Genomic DNA, 19,311 nt, shown 5'->3' on the forward strand with positions numbered 1-19,311 from the left:
CTTTGTAATTTTTTGCCCATGTAGGTCTATATCAGTTTATACGGCAAACTTAAGTGCTGTAAAATTAGACTGTGATGATGTTTGTGATTCTTCTGCGGCTGGTCTTACTCACTGCAGTGAATCATCTGTTCCAAAGAGTAAATCTTGCATGCGCTGCTGGCTCCCAGTCAATCCTTTTCCTCTGGCTTCAGGCCTGGTTACTGCCACAAGTCAGCAGGACAGAAGATTGGGATCTTATTGTCTAGGTGTCATTTCTGCAAATGAAAATCCACCAAGCCTTTGTAAGCATTCTGACCATCACCCTCCTCCTCTTTCCTCCTCCTGACACCAGCCAAAAGTGATGAGCGTAGGAGTATGAAATATGTCAGCAAAAAATTAACTACAACACTTGCCCGGGATGAGAATTGGCATTTCCAAGACCATGGTTGTCAGCCAGAAAAGGGTGTACTGCCTGCTCTGAGTTAAGAGTGAAGTATTTCTTTAAATGGAGGCATTTAGCTGTCTTGAAGCCTGGTTGCCAAGTACGAGGAGAGCTGAGCAGAAGATCAGCAGGGTGATTGATGTAGTTTCAACAGTTATGGAGATAATCTACATTCCTACCACCTATGGCCACTAACTGTGGTGGGTAGTGACCTAAAGAATGTAATCATGCATACGAGCAGCATAAATGATCTCCTGAGTAGATAATTTTTCTGGATGTCGGTGCATTTTAGTGGAACAAATTTGCACGTTATTAAGCAGCCACAGATTTTTCCAGAAATCAGATACACTGCTGCATACGTGTACATGTTTATAGTTCTTAATTAAATGAAGTTTTTGAGCTGTCTGGTTTTGACAACAAACTCAAAAGTAGTGTAAACAATTGAAAAACATGGCGTTAACTCATTTCATTGAAATAATAGAGATCGATTACATCAGATGCATTATCTCCCCCAGAGTTTGTCATGCTAATATTTATAATATGGAAAAGTTCCCAGTGTTGATGATAGGCTCATAACAATTAAACAGAGTTAGGTTGTAATTAAATGCCACATGGTTCTGCAATGTCTCACAAAAAGACACAGTCCTATCCATCTACTTGCCGTTTGATACACACTTTACTGTGTATATTTGCCTCCTCGGGGGCTAAAGCGCAGCAGCAGGCCTGGAACTCACATGGCTGTATAAGGGCACGGGGACTGTGCTCGTCTGTTACAGCAGAGTGAGAATGGGGGAGGAGGGAGGCAGAGAAAGGGTGAGCTCCCATCTGGTAGTTCTTAAAACTCCTGGAATGCTTTTGCTTTAGTTACACAAACCAAACAAGCTTGCACATCAAGCCAAGACGTTCTCTCAACCCTTCTGCCTGTGCTTTCCACAACACCTTCTTCAGTTACTTGAAAAAAATGATTTGATTCAATAGATATGAGAAAATGGATAGCTATGCACTTGATTACATAAAAATATGAAATATTGCTCTCAAGTATCTGCGTGCTCGTCAGTTAATATGGAATCCTCGAGAAAACCAAGTCCAGCTGTGGGTCCAGATGTGCGTTGCTTCTAGCCGAGCTCCATCTATTCTAGTCCTGACACATTCTGGCCGTCTCACCGCCTATATCAGAACCGCCCCAAGCCATCCTAAAACATCATTTCTGCTGCTGCTGAGTGATGGTTCCCTGGCCTCCAGGCCCAAGGGAAGGAGGGAAAAGAGCGAGAAGCCAGGGAATAAAGACTGCTCTGTTTTAGTCATTATATTCAATATGGCGGGTGTCTTACTGTCCGAGTTGGATCTTGCACACTTCTCTTCCATTTGCATACATGCAGTTACAGTTTGGTTCATTTCATCTTTATTACCTGTTTGTTGTGAATAGTTTTGGGAGGGTTTTTGGCGGGCAGGGGGGTAAAAGTAACGCTACCTTACTATTCTCCAATGTCGGCTGAATTGTGTTATTAATGTGTGTTGGAGGAATTGTCTAAGGAAGAGGAGTAGGAGGGCGATGGAGGATGTCTGCTCAGTCTCAGCTGGGGATTAAAGTTAAAGCAAGATTTGTTAGAGCCCTGAGAAAAGGGATTTACAGTATTCCACCCTTTATGTGCACAGCTGTCTGCATCTGTTTCCCTTTGCTTTTTTGTCCTTCTTCCCCCCCCCCCCCCCCCCCCCCCTCTGCCTCTCACTTTTTTTTTTTTTGAGATTTGGGTTGGTTTAGTGTCCCTATTTTCACCTACTATACAGCTTAAAGTCATTGAGGTCATGTGGTTTTATTTCAAGCCTATAGTTGAAAAAACACAAATTACTGTATGGTTTTGGGGACTCTATGACATCCAAGCCTGTCTGTCTTTGTGTCCAAATGGCTTTGTTGCTAGTCAAGGTTTATGCTTATGTGACATTGAATGGATCTTCTTAATGTTTCTCCCCAAAAGATATCCGCCACCCAGAGGAGTTATCTCTACTGCGCAAGCCCCGTGATCCCAAAAAGAAGAAGAAAAAGTTGGAGGAGACAGAAGAAGATGATCTGGAACTGGAGGGTCCGATGTTAACACCTGGATCAGGTGAGCTGCTTCTATGGCTCGTTAACAATGTTTCCTAAAGAACTCCAACTGAGTTTGGAGTTGTTAGGAACAAAAATATTTCTTGATGAATAAAGCCAGGGTATTTTTGAGTTCATATTCCCAACCCATGAGTTGAAAGTTTGTATAAACCTAACCATTTAGGTTTTTACATTCTGATCTGTTTTTAGGTAATCAGGAAGAATTTTCACTTTCTTTTGTTGTGAAAAACAATTGCTCCTATTTTCTTGGGACAGCAGGTTGTATGGCAGGTTGTGCTGGCCCCATGAAGCTTCTTAGATTCTTTTTTGTATTTCATGCACTTGCGATTTAAAAAAAAAAAAAAAACACCCACCCAAAACACTAAGATGACCCGAGTTTGGTGCGCCCTGCTTCTCGTGACCAAATATGAATGTGTGAGTTTGAGGCCTGCATGGGATCTACAGCCCTCGCTCTCAATTCCTTGGCAGGGAGGACTAAAAATGGCTGAGATTCCACACATAGTTGGTCACGCTGCCATTTTAAACCCAAACCAGGCTACAGGAGTGCAGTCATACTGACCCTCCTCCCTCCTGATGGGAGACTTACAACCATCTGAGCAGGGAGGAGCAGAACAAAACAGACTGCTGTCACAGAGTTAGCATTAAGCAGAACTGCTAACACCATCAGACAGGGTGAATGAGACTCTTTGTGCGATTAGTCTTTTCTGCTCTGCAGAGTCAGCTCTGTGTGCACTGAATGACTATATAGACTCACCAGTTGCAGGGATAGCAGCCTGAACACTCATTGTGAAAAACAAATTCTCCTGAAATACAGATTTGGATCTAGGGTTGTCAAAAAAATTGATACTCGGATACTATTTGATACTAAAAATGGCTCTCAGATTAGATACTCAACCCGGCAGTGCTGTCTTTGCCTCCTCTAGTTGACACAGACCTTCAAAAAGCACTGCTGCAGATAGGCAGGCACACAGCCCCTCCCCTCACTAGTTGAACACATGAACAGTAAGTTCAACACTGGACAACACTTCAAGGAATTTCAAGACATTTTAAACGGTTATCAGAAACATTAACCTGGCTACTGGACTCATAAAAGTTTGCTGTTTAACTATTAGCATTTACCTGGTAGCTACATTAGCCTGCTGTTAAGTTATCATTAAGGTGCTAATGATGATGCTAATGGTGGAACTAGGCAGGAATCGTTATCAGTACCTGCCCGACATTAATAGGCTGTGTAAATTGTGTTAGACTAGCACAATTATTTGTGTCTAAAAAGTGTGTTGCTCTACCCCCTAACAGTACGATTTGATCAACAATGAAAGGATGGTGCCAACTCACCAGATGCACAGCACTACATCAGACAACCTCAAATTTTGCACTGCTTAAAATGATATAAGATATTGTTAAATATATAAAATAACATTGATGTTATTGTTGGTTTAGTTCTTATCTTGTAGAAAAGAGTCATGTGTCTTATTTTATTTTCCTCCCATGGTACTAAGAATGCTATTGAGCATTACTTTGTATCAAGTTTAAAATTCTAGTATCATTACAAACCTATGTGGATCAGAGTGAACGGTGTATTTATTCACTCATATATTTAAACGTAATGAGTGATTGAAACTGCAAAAAGCAGTTACTTCCCAACACATCGACCATGCCCAGAGTTGCATCACCACATTTTAAGGGGTGTGCTACACACTCCTCTACGCCTTTGGTTTAGATACATTTTGTTCCCAGTGGGTGAATGTGGTCAGAGTATTAGGTGGTGAGGAGAAACAGAGTTTCAGTAGGAATGTGGAGAATCTGTTTACTGTCACCAGTCTCCTTGTGTGAGAGAGTGTGTGTGTGTGTGTGTATGTGAGCGCACACACACACATCAGATCGCAGATCACATGCTACAGTCAAAGTACATTTTATGGCCAAGTTGTAAGATGTTATTCCGTCCCCTCGTGAGGAAGGGCTGGCCTCTTGGCCCAGATCTCCTGATAGAAATCACAAGGCTTTGAAAAGATGCAATCAGTACCACAGAACGACCTTTATCACATTTAGAACTGCAATACTTAGTTAACCAATTATTCAATCTACAGGAAATTAATATGCAACAGTTTTATTAGTCTTTTCACAATCCACCTTTTTAAATGCGATTATTATATTTTCTCAATAAGCTGATAAAACAACACATTTGATTATAATACCATTCATAAGAACGCGACAGTTATTTTAACACTTTTCTGAAGTATTTGAGTCCGATTGAATGTTTTGGAGATACTCAAGCTTTAAACAGATCATTTTGCCTTTTTCTCAATGTCTTTTTAACTGATTTATTACTGCCGAGAACGGTAAAAGAAATACATACAAGAAATGTGTGCCTATAGAGTACCTAAACACATGCAAAATAGCCTATGTGTACTGTACAGTGAGCTCCACACTGATCTCAGAAGCAAATGAAATGGGTGTTTGTCTAAACAACAAGTCCATAATGGGTACATGACCATTTATTTCCACTTGTAGACTGGCAATCTTTTTCCAAAACCTCAATCTCTATATTTAAAATTACTATTTAGGAAATGTCTCCACACTCATTTGACCTGCCTCACGTAATTGGTCATTTTTGGTAGAAAAACCATCCTCAGCTGTTGTTGTTACACGAACATAGACACGACGCTGCCTGTGATGCCAGTTCAGCAGCTCCCAGTGGAGCGGCTACGCCTTGGCATGCCCGCTGTTTGTAATCGTCTGTCTTGTCAGTGTTGAGAATGACAGACCTCGAACGGCCTTTACTTTGTAAAAATGTGCTGCACTTTATACATGCAAGGCTGGGTCATTCTGACCAACGCCTTGCCTGGGTTTTCAATCAGTCATGCTGCGTTGGATGGTTATGAATGGGTGGATGGAAACTGCAGAACTTCACTAGTCATGCCAGGGCGATCTCCCTCTGTGAAGAGGGTAAACTGAGTCATCCACTCTGAGGCTAGCAGTTGGCAGTGTCTGTGGAAATGCCAAAGATATACCCCATTCTTGTATTCCTCAACTGTTGTCTTTTTTCCTCTGTTTCCTTCTATGCCTGTAGAGTTTTCTGTGTCTTAAATCTGTCCACTTGAGTTGATTTCTACCCGTTTCCTTCCCTCTACATTTTCCTGTCTTTCTTTTTCTTACTCTTTCTCTTTTCATCCTAGCCTCTGAGATAATATACATCGGACCTGTGAAAGGTAAGCTTTCCCCTTCCTCTGTCCTTTCTTTTCAGCACTGCTTCCTCAGCATTGCCTCCTTATTCCTCTCTACACCCCACAGCTGGTGTGTTAAGGTCACATGACATATGTAGCATTTGAGACTAGCAACCGAGTCACCTGACTGGTCCTCCTAAGGAAGTCAGCTGATTCGGGTGGTGTCATGACAAAGGCTTTGCGCCCTTTTAGCAATTAGCTCATTGCTCACTTTTCTTAAAGCTACTCCAGGGGCCTGCTCACTGTGCCTGCAGGATAGCCAATCACTTGCTTGAGTATGCAGATATGAGATGGTTGTTATCGGGCAAGTTATATGTAGGACATTTGTGTTTTTACCCATAAACTTGTGTTCAGAATTAAAATCACATGCTTATAATCCTATCTGCATGCTTCAAATAGCAGCCCACACAGGAGCGCTGTAAAAACCAAATCCATGACAGTTCATTTATTGACCACCATCCCATGGTTTACTTGTAGTCTCAACAGCTGATGGTGGTCCTGCTCCTTCCATCTAAGCCCTCTATGAATCACTAGTGTGGGAGTATTAGGGAGTAAAGTCATGTTAGCATTCTTTGTTTTTGCACCAGCATTTGAGATTCAATAAACAGGATGGAGGAGGCTCCTTTGTGTTATTAATGGAACTCCAGCTTTCAATTTATACACACTTTCCCTAGATATTTGGCATTCCCCAGGGGACCCTACGGGTGATAGGATAAGTCTTCTTGACCTGATGAACTTTGCATTGGGAGGAAAACCTTGAAAGAACCACTGATCACCCTCCCCCACAAGGAAGGGGAGGCCATAGCCAGCAACATGTTCTCATGACCTCAGTTTGCAAACATAAACATCCACATGCACACTCACATACAGAAACCAAGCCCACTTCCTCATTTCAGAAGGGGTTTAATGGTTTAGCCAGTGTTGCTTGACCCTACAGAGGGAGAGTTGGAATGGAGGGGAATGAAAATACTTTGGAACTTGGACTAACAGGAAATGCAAATAACTTCACTTTGGGGGCTTTTGTTTGTAGCCAGACTCCCAAATTAAAACACTGCAGACCAAATATACATATAACTCAGCATTTAAGTTGCTTAGACACTTAGTTTATCAAAGGTTTTTTTTTATTTAGTTATATTCCTTTAACATGTTTAAAAGATATTCAATGTATTCTCCTCCAATATTTTTGTACTCTCTCTCTTTCTCGTGGGTAAATTGTGCTGTAGTTTGCTGTGTGCAGTGCATTCCTGCTGGTTTTTCTTTTGGTCTGTAAGTAAATGGGTAAACCTGATCATGTTGTGCATCACCTGCATGCTGATCAACATCTACCCCACCATCAGCAGGAGGGTGGTGTTGAAGTCACTCATCTGCAAAGTTTGTGCTGGTAGTCACATGGTGTTTTTGACCACTAACTGGTCAGGCTAGGCTGCATTTGCGTGTGCTGAGAAGTCTTCACTCTTCCCCCTCAATGCTGTGTTAGTGACTTATGTGTACTTAACTTGATTGTGAGTGTCAGTATTTGGAAGTTTTTTGTGTTAGGTTTGTATTTCTGGCTCCGCAAGGGAATACGGTAACTGATGGTTATCTTTTTTCAGGGAGCATCTACTCTAGTCCAGGCTTATACAGTAAGACCATGACCCCCACCTATGACTCAAGGGACGGCAGCCCTTTGTCACCAACTTCCGCCTGGTTCGGAGACAGTCCCCTGTCAGAGGGCAATCCCAGCATCCTTGCTGTGAGCCAGCCAATCTCCTCACCAGACATTCTGGTCAAACTGTACAAGCCCCAGTCCCTGCTGGACAAAGCCAAAATCAATCAGGGGTGAGTTAAACTTTGCCTAGTGGTTTAGTTAAAAAAAGGTCATTAACAGACAACATTTACAAGAGACTGCTTTCATGTTGTGTGAAAAAATAACATATTCTAATTAGCTGTAATCCCTGTTTGTACAGGTGGCTGGACTCGTCCAGGTCTCTCATGGAGCAGGATGTAAAGGAGAATGAGGTGCTGCTGCTGAGGTTTAAATATCACAGCTTCTTTGACCTCAATCCAAAGGTAAATCATACAGAAAAAGCACAGCACATTGTAGTCAGTTGAGATAATTATTGAGACCCTGCCATGCTGAATAGCTCTGTATCATCATAACCTAAAAGCACCAGATATAAGTTATTATAATCATAAAGTAAGCAGGGATACATCCAGCCATTAGTTGCCATGATTTGGGTAAAAATATTTGTTTAACACTGGCCTGTAGAGCTTACGTTCTATATCTGGTACCGATGACCTGAATGGGGCGTTTGAAAGACTAGTTATTTGATACTTTTGTATCATTAATCTCATACAACCTTTACCTTTGACATCACTGTATTCAAAGTTGTCCAGTTTGCTCAATAATATGGTTTGATGTGCCCACAGTATGATGCCATTCGAGTGAACCAGCTCTATGAACAGGCCAAGTGGGCCATTCTCCTGGAGGAAATTGAATGCACAGAGGAGGAAATGATGATGTTTGCTGCCCTCCAGGTAAGAAGGTTGAGTGTTTGCGTACTGATACAGTTTAAGTTGGCAAGGTATGAAATTTAAAGAAACGCTGACCTTTTTTTATTGGGTGGAAGGCACGCTTTCTTCTCAGCTTCAAGGTAATGAATTGGATAGGATTGCAGCTCAGAGTGAAGCTGTAATGCTGAAAGCCCTGTTGCAGCATGCAGGCTAAATCTTGATTATTGTGTATTGTTTCCTATTTAGTTCATACTAATAACAAAGTAAATAGGCTTTTAGATTTAAAGAGAGGTTCTTATTACAGAAGTGTACTCGTCAAACAGTTTGAACCCAAGAATTATTACGTGACTCTCGGTAAAACAGAAACACAATTTTGGTCTGGGTGGACTTTAAAGGCACTGGTGGCATTGGATTATTGGGTTTTGAGACAAGTTCAAAGTAGATCAGTAGAAATGACAGTCGCTAGAATGGATATTGGCTCGAATGGGAGTGATGTACAGATTTGAAGCTCTTTTACACCCCTAGGTTTCCTCATGTACCATTGGGGTGGTGTTCCTTCTATTTCTGACCCCCATAAACTGTGGGTGCCAAGACCTGAGGACGCCACCCTGTCTTCACCCTGAGGGTAATTATAGGGCATCTTGGAGCACAGGACCCCATACCTCAGACCACCCACCCCAGAAAGACAAGGTCTTGTAGACCTGTTCACATTCCTTTTCCCACTCTTTCACTCTGAGGTGTTAGGTTTGTTTCGTCTGACCAGTTGTAATTACACTTCACTGGTTTCTTCTTACACTGCACTGGGAGAGATGCTAATCTAAGTTGGGTGTTTGGGCCGGTAGGTAGACTGTTGCTGCCTATCTTTTAGCACTTTAGTAGCTACTACTGCGTTTCAGTCTTGGCTTTTAGCTTAGGTTTCACTGTTGACAGATACTAAGGTCTAAATAAAGAGCAATGATTGTCCAACTCTGGTATGCAGCTGGCTGGACTTAGCATGCTGTCACCCGGATGTATCACTATGGTAGTTCTCAAATATGAGGTAATCAGTGGTCAAGATTAGTGATTGACCTCATAGTCATGGACTTGGGACACAGGTTGTAGTCAGTACTTCAGCAGATAAAGAAGTAACTCTGATGATCACACAAACAAACAGAAAAATGGGAAACACTCCTTCACAGAGTTGCATTTTTTAAAGATGAGCCAGAGGATTGGACATCATGGCAAGCTCTTTGTCCTACAATATGAAGCCTTAGCCAGCTAAATCCTAGCTAAATCAGCTAAATCTCTATCAAACGCTGCATTGTATCGCTCACTTTCTTGACAGCTGTTCATTCATATATTGGTGGGGGTTGCTGATGGGGTGACATTATAAATACCATTTATCTACAAGCTAAATTTGGTATCTGTGACTCACTGATGGGTTTGTTTGTGGGGGGTTTGTAATAGAGAACAATCTCTTACTACAGTCTTGCACCAGTCCTACATTCAGTATACACTTGGTAAAAACAATTTCATTGCCTATAACAGCCTGACCTCAGTGAATCTTTACCAGTAACTTTAGCACACTTCTCTTCTTTAGACAACTTTCTTTATCTTCAGCTTCTTCCAAAAAAAACGGCATAGCTGGTAAACTCAGTGGTGTATGCTGGCAGCACTTGCTAACACAAATGCCATCACATCTTAAAGTATTTATATGGCAATTATCACAGATTGTTTTTCCTTTTTATAAGATGTAGCTGGAGCGTTTATGCACCGGTAGCACACAGCAAAACTTTATAGAAAAAAGCAATACTGTTGACCATGTTGGTGCAACAGATAACAAGCTGCTAACAGTCTATCTCCACCTCACACTTTCTTTAAATCCCCGTGTCTCAAGTGTTTTATTTTAGACCTGGAAGCTTTAAGGGAATGGACACTTTAGTAATAGATTGCAGGTTTCATGCTTTTAACCAGAGCATCGCTCTTTGTTTCATTCTCAGTACCACATCAACAAGCTGTCAATCATGTCATCAGACAACCACATGAATAATAGTGAGAAGGAGGTGGATGAAGTGGATGCAGCCCTGTCAGATCTGGAGATTACCTTGGAGGGAGGGAAGACTTCCAACACACTGGTATGAGACAAAACCACTGGTGCTTGAGTGTGCACTGGGCTTGCCTGCATCCTTTTTGTCCAAATGGGCGTCATTATGTGAATTTGTTTTTCCCCAATTGTGAAATCTTGGCATCAGTTAGGTGCTTTTGTTTCTACTTGTGACGAAGTCTCCTTTCATCAGCACTCATAAACATGACAGGAAACGCACAAAGACAATGCAATGCACTACAGTTTGCTGGAAGTGCAAAATTTCACAGTTATTCAAAAGCTCTGCATCTAACAAAGAGCTGGGGGTTCTAAGGCCCCACTGAAAATATGTCTCTACTGTTACAACAACTTCTTGAAACATGTATTTAGCTTATCAGAGGAAACTGACCTCTGAGATATTACATAAGAAGCCAGCTTACTGTGCTGAGCAATGACATTGAAAATGTACAAAGTCAAGTGTGAGGTCATTGTTTTGTGTTTAATCCTTTCCCTTTTTTTCTTTCCTTTTATTCACATATATGTATGTATGTTAAAGTGTTCCAGGCTTATTTTAACAATAGCTTTCCCCTTTCTCCTAGGGTGACATCACATCTATTCCTGAGCTAGCAGACTATGTTAAAGTCTTCAAGTAAGTCCAGTGCCATGAGGTTAAATGCACCTTTACTATTAGCAAAACCACTAAACACTGCATGTTAGTCTATGCAAGATTACATTTTATCCAAAAGCTGTTGACTATGGCGGGACCATTCTCTGGCCAAGTAAGCCTGTTTTTCTATTTTTTTATGAGCTTAAAAGGCAACCTGAAAGCTCAGCCTGCAAATATTCTTTGGCAAAAAATCTAGAGTGATTATAGTTGGACCAAGCTTTCGAATCATATTCATTTTTGGCTTGAAGCTTTTGCTGACAGGCAGGTGGCCCCTTGGGTGGTTGTCTCATAAAATGGGGGGTATGATATCAAGAGGCATTTCCTCTTTTAATGGTTTTCCACAGTGCTGGCTTCTTTCCTATTCATCTCGCTGACTTTGCACTTGAGAAGCTCTACTTCTTTTCCTCCCCCTCCTTTGTACTTATGATCTCCCCTCCCCCGCTGTTCCTCCTCACCACCAATAAAGAAAATGGTTGTTTTTTCCTTTTTTCTTTTTTTCTCCCACCTGAACTCTGACATGTCTTCCGCTTTTTTTCTCTCTAGACCCAAGAAACTGACGTTGAAGGGCTACAAGCAGTACTGGTGCACATTCAAGGATATCACAATTTCCTGTTACAAGAGTAAAGAGGAGGCACATGGGACACCTTCCCATCAAATGAATCTTAGAGGTGCAGAGACATCCCTAGTTGCATAAGAGTACACACACACACACACACAAAAAAAAAAACCCTCAATGTCATGCCCATTTATTTTTTCCCTGCAAATAAAAAAAATCTGAGGTTGCATGTCTAAAGAACAGGCTCTGACACTTGACCTCTTTTTCCTGCCTGCACCATGCTTTTCTATTTGTAGGCTGTGAGGTAACGCCAGATGTTAACATCTCTGGTCAGAAATTCAACATCAAGTTGCTAATCCCTGTGGCTGATGGCATGAATGAGATCTGGCTTCGGTGTGACACGGTGAGGCTGAAGTTGGTGCACCCTTTAATGCGCTGTCTTATTCCTTTTTAGAGTTGGTTAATTATGACTTTTCATCTCCAGGAGAAACAGTACGCCCACTGGATGGCTGCATGCCGCTTGGCCTCCAAGGGGAAGACCATGGCGGATAGCTCATACAACCTGGAGGTCCAGAACATTCTGTCCTTCCTTAAGATGCAGCACATGAACCCTGACCTACCCATTGAACCAGTTGCTACTGATATCAACCCAGAATGCCTGGTGTCTCCGCGCTACCTGAAGAAGTACAAGAACAAACAGGTAAGCCATGTAGTCCAGGTTAGGATCTGTTTACAGCAATGTGGAGGTTAAAATGGTAGAAATGTTTGGTAAGGGGAAAAAAAGGGTTATCATCTAGTCTAGTGTGTGTTTTTAGAAAAGCTGATTACATGGTTGAAAGGTTGAAAAGCATCTGATTCATTCCAGGTGGGGTCCTCCTAACATCTGAGTTGTTTAAATACCTGTTCCTCTACTCCTCCTCTCTACATTTCTACCCACCACGTTCTCAGCTCTGTGATTGTAGAAAAAAGGACTTAAAGAGCAGAGAGTCATATGGATACATATCAGATGCAATGGATCAGAAAACCCGTTATTATGGACCTCGTTATAATCTGGTGTAACATTTAATCATTAACGATGAATGTTCTCAAGTGTTATGTAGATTTGTGTGTTTGTGTACCCTGGAACAGCTGAGTACACAGCTGCCATGGTCAGGGATGGGTGAGGGAGGGGGTTCTCTTCTCGTAGCTTATTCACTCAATCTGGATTTGTTCTTATCGTAGTAGGAAAATACAGTGGTGCTAGGAGGCTAGAATGATGTTGGGAAGCTGCTGCTGGTACAGCAGGTGACGACTCAAATATTATCTGAAGCATAACTTTAAGTATCATTGATGTCTGGAAAAAAATTGCTCAAAGAAATGAGGGAATAAAGGGGTAAAAATGGACGTAGAACAGGAAAGGATCTAGGCAGGTTTGAACCATAGGAAACCAGGAATGTTATTAAAAGCAGTTGAAATAGAAATTATTGACACTCTAGGAGAAGTTAGACTTTGTTAGTCTGTGCTGCAAACTTCCTATAGGTTACCACAGTACAAAGCAGTGTTTCTCTTTAATGCTCCTTTCATAGAGGAAATGTGCATGTTAAGAGATCAAACACACAGCAGTACTAAAAGTCAGCAGTTAATCCCAAATTACAACAGCTCAAATTTAAAGTTTCAGTTCTGTCTTTCTATTTGAGCCTGACTCGCTATCTTCTTAGTTTAGTCAGGAAATCCCTTAAATATATTTGGGGTCACCCACATGAAATTACTTCCACATCTATAACAAAACCTACTGATAAAAAAAATAAAATCAAAGAGTTGATTTAGTGTCAGGTAAAAATGCCATAAATGTGTGTCACTGCCCAACCTACAGTTTACCTGATGTCACTGAGAGACAGAGAAGAGTCCTAGCTCACTTTGGCTCATCTTTTCCTGCACTATTTTAGAGCTCTTTACATTTTTCTTACATGCTTGCTGTATAACTTAATCAGAGCTGCAGTTGTGGCCAGTGACAAAAAAGGGGTGTAGAAATAGATAAGGGTTTTTTTTTTTGTTGGGGGGGTTACAGAAAAGAAACACTCTGTAGCAAAATAATTGCATGGAACTGGGGCTAGCTTAAATAGGAAGGTTTTTTTCCCCTTTTTGTTTTTTGAGTATTAGTAGTAATAGCACAGGATGTGTGTCTGTCTGTGGTCCTTTCTGGCACAGATCCAGTCTCGCACTCAAACACAGTCTAATAGATGATCTCCCTGGGCATAACATTAAAGCGTAATGGTGTACAGTCCCTTGTTCACACACACACACACACACACACACACACACACACACACACACACACACACACACACACACACACACACACACACATGTAGTGGGCGTGGGACATCCGGAAATGAGCCATGCTTGGGAATGTTGCGCGGGAAAACTGTCTGGGATAAGCCCATTAACTCTTTGGCCAGCTGCAGCCCCTCCCCACCTCCCTTAAACTGGACTTCCTGTTGCAAGATTTGTCAGAGTAGACTTCTGTGCTGCATCTCCAGCCAGATACACGCACACAGGAGTTTTGTGATTACGTGAGTCAGGGTGGTTTCTGGATAAATGGGTTTATTTTAAACAGAAAATAAAGACCTGCAGCTTGGAGAAGCCCAACACCTTTCACTGCTGCTGTCACACATCGCCATCTTGTGGCTGACAAAGATATTACATAGAAACTGACTTCAGGGTTTTTTGGTTTGTTTTTTTTAATGGCTCATTGTGTTTACAAAGAACAGGCAGGCATGATCTGACCTAAAATCTGCAGTTACACTGCCCACTTCCTTTATGTGAAAATGTGTGATTTCCTTGATTGCAGCTGTACTTTCCTCCTCCTGGCTGAACGCTGCATGCCCCTTTAGCTCCACAGCCTTCCTCCCCGCTTTCTGTTATTACAGTCATGTCCTGCATTGTTGTTGTTGTTTTTTTTAATCTTTCCTCTCTCAACAGTGATCTTACTGTCTTCTTCTCTTTGTCCAAACGTTGTATTCCTTCTATCTGTATGCATCTCCTTCATTCCCATCTATCTTCCCATACCTACCTCTCCTCCTCAGCCAGGCTATATCAGGGACTTGGTAAGTTGTGTCCACTGGCTGCTGTTTTAAGCTTTAGATACTTGCATGATTGTTTGAACTCTGAACAATTTATGTATCTGGGTTATCAAACCTAACAATAACTATAGCAAGTCATAGTGGCCGCCATAGTAGATGGTATAGTTTCTGTATGTCACTTGTTATTAACTCTAACAGTGTTCTTTGGGGTGTACAAGATAAGAAAGTAACACATAATTATATCAAGTGAGCATCTGTGTGGTGTGGGGCTATAAATATACAGACTGAGTGAAACAAATGGACCATGCAGGTCTTTTGCATGTTTTAGCTCATTTAACACACAGTCCATATGCAGCATTTAACGTTAGCCTCACTGATGTAATAGAGCAGACCCTTGTGAAAATGTTTTTAGACTGATGAATAGTTTAATGTATTTTATTCTTTCTTTTTTTTTAATAATATGTTTAGCCTTTAGTTAGATGCTTATTTTAGTTCATGTATTTCTAATATATGTAAAGCAGAGCCCAGACTGCTGAAGATAAGTGATCCATCACGGTAAATCTAATTTACGTATTTTATTGTAATGCAGTCCGGCAGAGACCACTAAAGCTTTTCAAGTGCATTAGAGAAGCTGTGATGTTCAGGCAGCTTCACTGCAACCTTTTTAATGTATAAAATGATCAGTCCATGATGGATTACTTATCTTTAGGGGAGTTTACTACTCATTCTCTAAGTGTACTGACAGAAATGGTAGAATCCTTGTTTTGGGCTATGTGGTCATTTTGACTTTCTGCTCCTGTGCTCATGGTAAGGTTTAGGTTACAGCCTTAAGAATCATGTAGCACCACTGGAGGGAGGCACACATGTGTGAATACATGCATGCCAATTCACACAGTTCACCCTGAAAGCTTCCTTAAGTTGGCTCATTAACCTCAGTCTGGGTTCTAAAGCAGACTCGGATTCATAATTGTTTTCTAGCTGTACGTAGTAGACATTCACTGTGAACGTTCACTGGTTATTGACACCCTGCTCTGAAAGCTTTATGGGGTTAACCACAGCTTGTTTACACTTTAAGCGTGTGTTAAATTGGTGCATTGGGTTGTTAGAGTGTGGTGTGTGGGATGCATTTGTTTACAGTCATTAGTGTGTATGTTCGTGAATACTTTAAATGGTGGGAGTAAATAAAAAATACATAAAAAAAAAAAAAAAAAAAGTCATGTGTGTAATGAGTGCGGTTTTGTTTCTGTCAGATTTCAGCCCGGATTCTTGAAGCCCACCAGAATGTGGCCCAAATGAGTCTCATTGAGGCCAAGATGCGCTTTATCCAGGCATGGCAGTCCCTTCCTGAGTTTGGGATCACTCATTTCCTTGCAAAGTATGTTTGTAACAACTGACTAAAGATGTGTCTTCATCCAAAAAAACTCATCATACATACTGACAGTCACATATTTAGTCATTGTATCAACACACTTTCATTCCACAATAGATTCTAACTCTTTTCTTCTTTGCAGGTTCCAGGGTGGAAAGCGGGAGGAGCTGATCGGTATCACTTATAATCGTTTGATCCGGATGGACGCCAGCACCGGAGATGCCATCAAGACATGGCGCTTTAGTAACATGAAACAGTGGAACGTCAACTGGGAGATCAAGATGGTAGGAAACCCACATAACTGCTTTACCTTTAGTATTACCTTCTTAAAAACATTATTGGAACATGACAGGCACACTGATTCGATCAGATACAAAATTAACACAGTGTTATAAAACAGAAGAGGCAAATTTAGCTTCCTTTTAACCTTCTTGGATTTATTTTGCTGGTTTGTTTAATTGTGTTTGATAATTAAGTGAATGACTTGAATTTGTTGATCTATTAATCTAGTAAAAAGGGTGGAAGTCAACAGTGAAAGTTCTTTGCATTGCTTGTTGTGATGTTAGCTTAGCTGATCACACATATAAAACGACTATGTCAGCCAAAAAACGACTGATGTGACTGATGTGACGTGCTCTGTGTGCACAGGTGACTGTGGAATTTGCAGACGAGCCCAGTCTTTCATTCATCTGCGCCGAAGTGGACTGTAAGGTGGTCCACGAGTTCATTGGTGGCTACATCTTCCTGTCCACGCGTGCCAAGGACCAGAATGAGTCTCTAGATGAGGAAATGTTCTATAAGCTGACAAGCGGCTGGGTCTGAGCTGTTCCAGGCTGCCAGGGTTCAATGATTGTAGGTCAGGGGCCAGGAGGGGGAGTGGCTGGAGGTCGGGGGGAAACCTCAATATATGAATTTATTTTACTTTTTCTTTTTAATTGTTTAGGTCTGCGCTGAAAAGCCCAGAGCAGCATGACTATTGCCATGGTTGACGCTATTTTTAAGGTCATAGTTTTTTGGAGGTTTTTTTGCATTAATGCTGACAAGGTCATTTGTTGCAACACTAATATTGTGGTGGATGCAGTTCAGATGAACTCCAGTGGTTGAGCAGAAAGCTAAGTTTGTCTGTTGTCCTACAACCACCTGTCTCCTCTCCTCCTGGACTGGCCACCAACTTACGTCCATGACGACCCTTTAACACCATTCAAACATCAGAATAAATCCCAAAGAATCTTTTTTCCCCACTTATTCTTTTTCACTTTCCTTTTTTCTCTCTCTTTTGGAACTGGACTAAAGAGGCTGACATAACAACGTAGATAAAAATGTAATTGTAGTGCCTCAGGGACCTACAGTTACTCATCCTAAAAGGTGGTTATCAAGAGTATCTATAACAGCAGAGGTCAGTCGATCAGATCTGCATGTCCATCCTGTCCACTCTGTGAAAGGTTTTTCTTTGAAGTCACGTGTAAGTGCACTTGTGCAGTATATAGTCCTGTTTATGAATAAGCTGTCCTGAACTTTCCGTTTATTTTTTTGCTTCTGATTTCTGTCGTTGCCTCACAACTTGTGTCCTTCCTGTTGAGTCTCTCTGTTGATTATGTTTTAGCTGACAGGTTTGACATTGTGAGATGTACTCTGTATTTAATAGACCGCTAAAAATGAGAGCACACTACAGTTCAGTGCAACAGCATGAGCATCAAGTGGGTTTGAGTTATCTGGTTTCCGGCTGATGTAAATGTCCTTGCTGCAGAAATGTTGATAGAGTGTAGCGCTGACTACAACCGCCTACTAGTTTTTTTTTAAAGTAAGGTGTAAAAATTTTCAGTTAGAATGTTCAACTAAGGTAATTAACATGCCTTTAAAACATGATGTCTTTTTATATTTTCCAAACTGTAAGCAGTCTTCTGTTTAGACAAAGCTTAAAGTGCACAGATTTTATGCCAGAGAGCATTAACACATCTGTTTATGGCTCTTTTTCTGACCACAGTTTTAGGTCAGCTTTGAACGGCATCCTCAGATCTGAAACCACTGATGTCTCATAGCGTAGTGCATGTACACTACATAACAGGAGGGACATTATCACATATCCCTTGTACTGGCTTTTACATTAACGCTGTTTTGTTTGTCACACCATATAGTATTATTACTATTATTATTATTGTTGTTGTTGTTATCGTTATTATCAGTACACACCAGCAAAAGGTCACAGAGTTTAAAAAATAAATATGCAAACTTTTTTTGTTCTGTCCTCAGTATGAAGGATCAGTAAATGAAGTATTTTTTTTGTAACTAATGTAAAAAAAACACAAACATTTTTATAGAATTGTACAGTTTTGTTTTGTTTTTCTGCATTTTGGGGGTTTGCAGGTAAGCCATCTGTCAACACGTGTAGTAAATGTGCCTGCTCATGTTGTAGTCTTACTGAGTTTCAGATGAAGATATATGTGAATATATATGAAGATAACACTAGTCTCAAACTCCAGGTTTGGTTAAGAAGTTCTGTTGAGTATATATATTTTTCTAAAATACAGATACACAAGCCTTTTTCACTGTGCCCTGTCTCCCCCCATTTCTGCTTTCTCTTCTACATTTCCATTTGTAGCTCTGTCATTTTTAGCTCATTTAAAAAAAGAACTGACATTGTCATTGATGTGCTTTTTTTGCTGCAAGTTTGACTCTATGCCATTTTAGGTTACTTCACTACTTACTATTTGTCTGGTATTTGACACAATTGAAGTGTGCAATTAAATAATGTCCATATGAAGGAGAGACAAATCAGCAAAAAAAAAAGAAAAAAAGAACAGAGGTAAGCGAAAACTGTTCTGTTAATTTTTAATTTCTCTGACTTTTTGTTTGCCTTCAGTGTCAAGAGTAGCAGTGCATGTCCTGCTGTTCTGTTTTCTGACTGTAAAAATGCATTTATTTAAAAAAATGAATAAAATAATTTTTATTTAATTACCTGTATCTGTCCTTGATTTGACATAATTTGCCATTACAATATAACATTTGCACAAAAGTAAAATATGACATTAAGGCTGCAACAATTCGTCGTTATACTCGACGACGCGGAATTTTATTGTCCACACGTCCTATTCTAAAAAAACAAAAACAAAAAACAACCCACAAGTGTGTTTCTTGTACTTGCAGTACACTGCAGTAAGCTATATTCTGCTAAGACTGCACTCAATACTACAAAGAAGAAACTAGCGCGAACGGCAAAACGAAGAAGGAAGGAAATGGAAACAGGTTTTTTAAAAAGTGAAAACATTTCACAGTAAACAAATGCAGACTGTGTAAAGTGGAGCTTTCCCACCGCGACATCACTACTGCAGTGTAGCAGAAGTGGCCTCAGAAGG

At 40.8% G+C, this 19,311-nt stretch overlaps 1 protein-coding gene across 4 annotated transcripts in view; it reads left to right on the top strand.

Annotated features, from left to right (window-relative positions):
- fermt2 (FERM domain containing kindlin 2) overlaps positions 1–18,910 on the top strand; it is a 36,894-nt gene extending 17,984 nt beyond the window's left edge. Inside the window, exons 4-17 of one of the 4 annotated variants that reach the window (XM_004540347.6) lie at positions 2,398–2,526; positions 5,702–5,734; positions 7,342–7,567; positions 7,696–7,798; positions 8,159–8,266; positions 10,222–10,356; positions 10,904–10,953; positions 11,515–11,639; positions 11,824–11,930; positions 12,012–12,227; positions 14,593–14,613; positions 15,840–15,964; positions 16,101–16,242; positions 16,607–18,910. In XM_004540347.6, coding sequence (XP_004540404.1) covers positions 2,398–2,526; positions 5,702–5,734; positions 7,342–7,567; positions 7,696–7,798; positions 8,159–8,266; positions 10,222–10,356; positions 10,904–10,953; positions 11,515–11,639; positions 11,824–11,930; positions 12,012–12,227; positions 14,593–14,613; positions 15,840–15,964; positions 16,101–16,242; positions 16,607–16,780 — 1,694 coding nt within the window. In that variant the 3' untranslated portion in view covers positions 16,781–18,910. The remainder of the gene's footprint in view (positions 1–2,397; positions 2,527–5,701; positions 5,735–7,341; positions 7,568–7,695; positions 7,799–8,158; positions 8,267–10,221; positions 10,357–10,903; positions 10,954–11,514; positions 11,640–11,823; positions 11,931–12,011; positions 12,228–14,592; positions 14,614–15,839; positions 15,965–16,100; positions 16,243–16,606) is intronic. The other 3 variants (XM_004540349.5, XM_004540350.5, XM_004540351.6) reach the window with 3 other exon arrangements.
- The last annotated feature ends 401 nt before the right edge of the window (positions 18,911–19,311 follow it).

The sequence above is a fragment of the Maylandia zebra genome, linkage group LG19, assembly GCF_041146795.1.
Source record: "Maylandia zebra isolate NMK-2024a linkage group LG19, Mzebra_GT3a, whole genome shotgun sequence".
Taxonomy (NCBI): domain Eukaryota; kingdom Metazoa; phylum Chordata; class Actinopteri; order Cichliformes; family Cichlidae; genus Maylandia; species Maylandia zebra.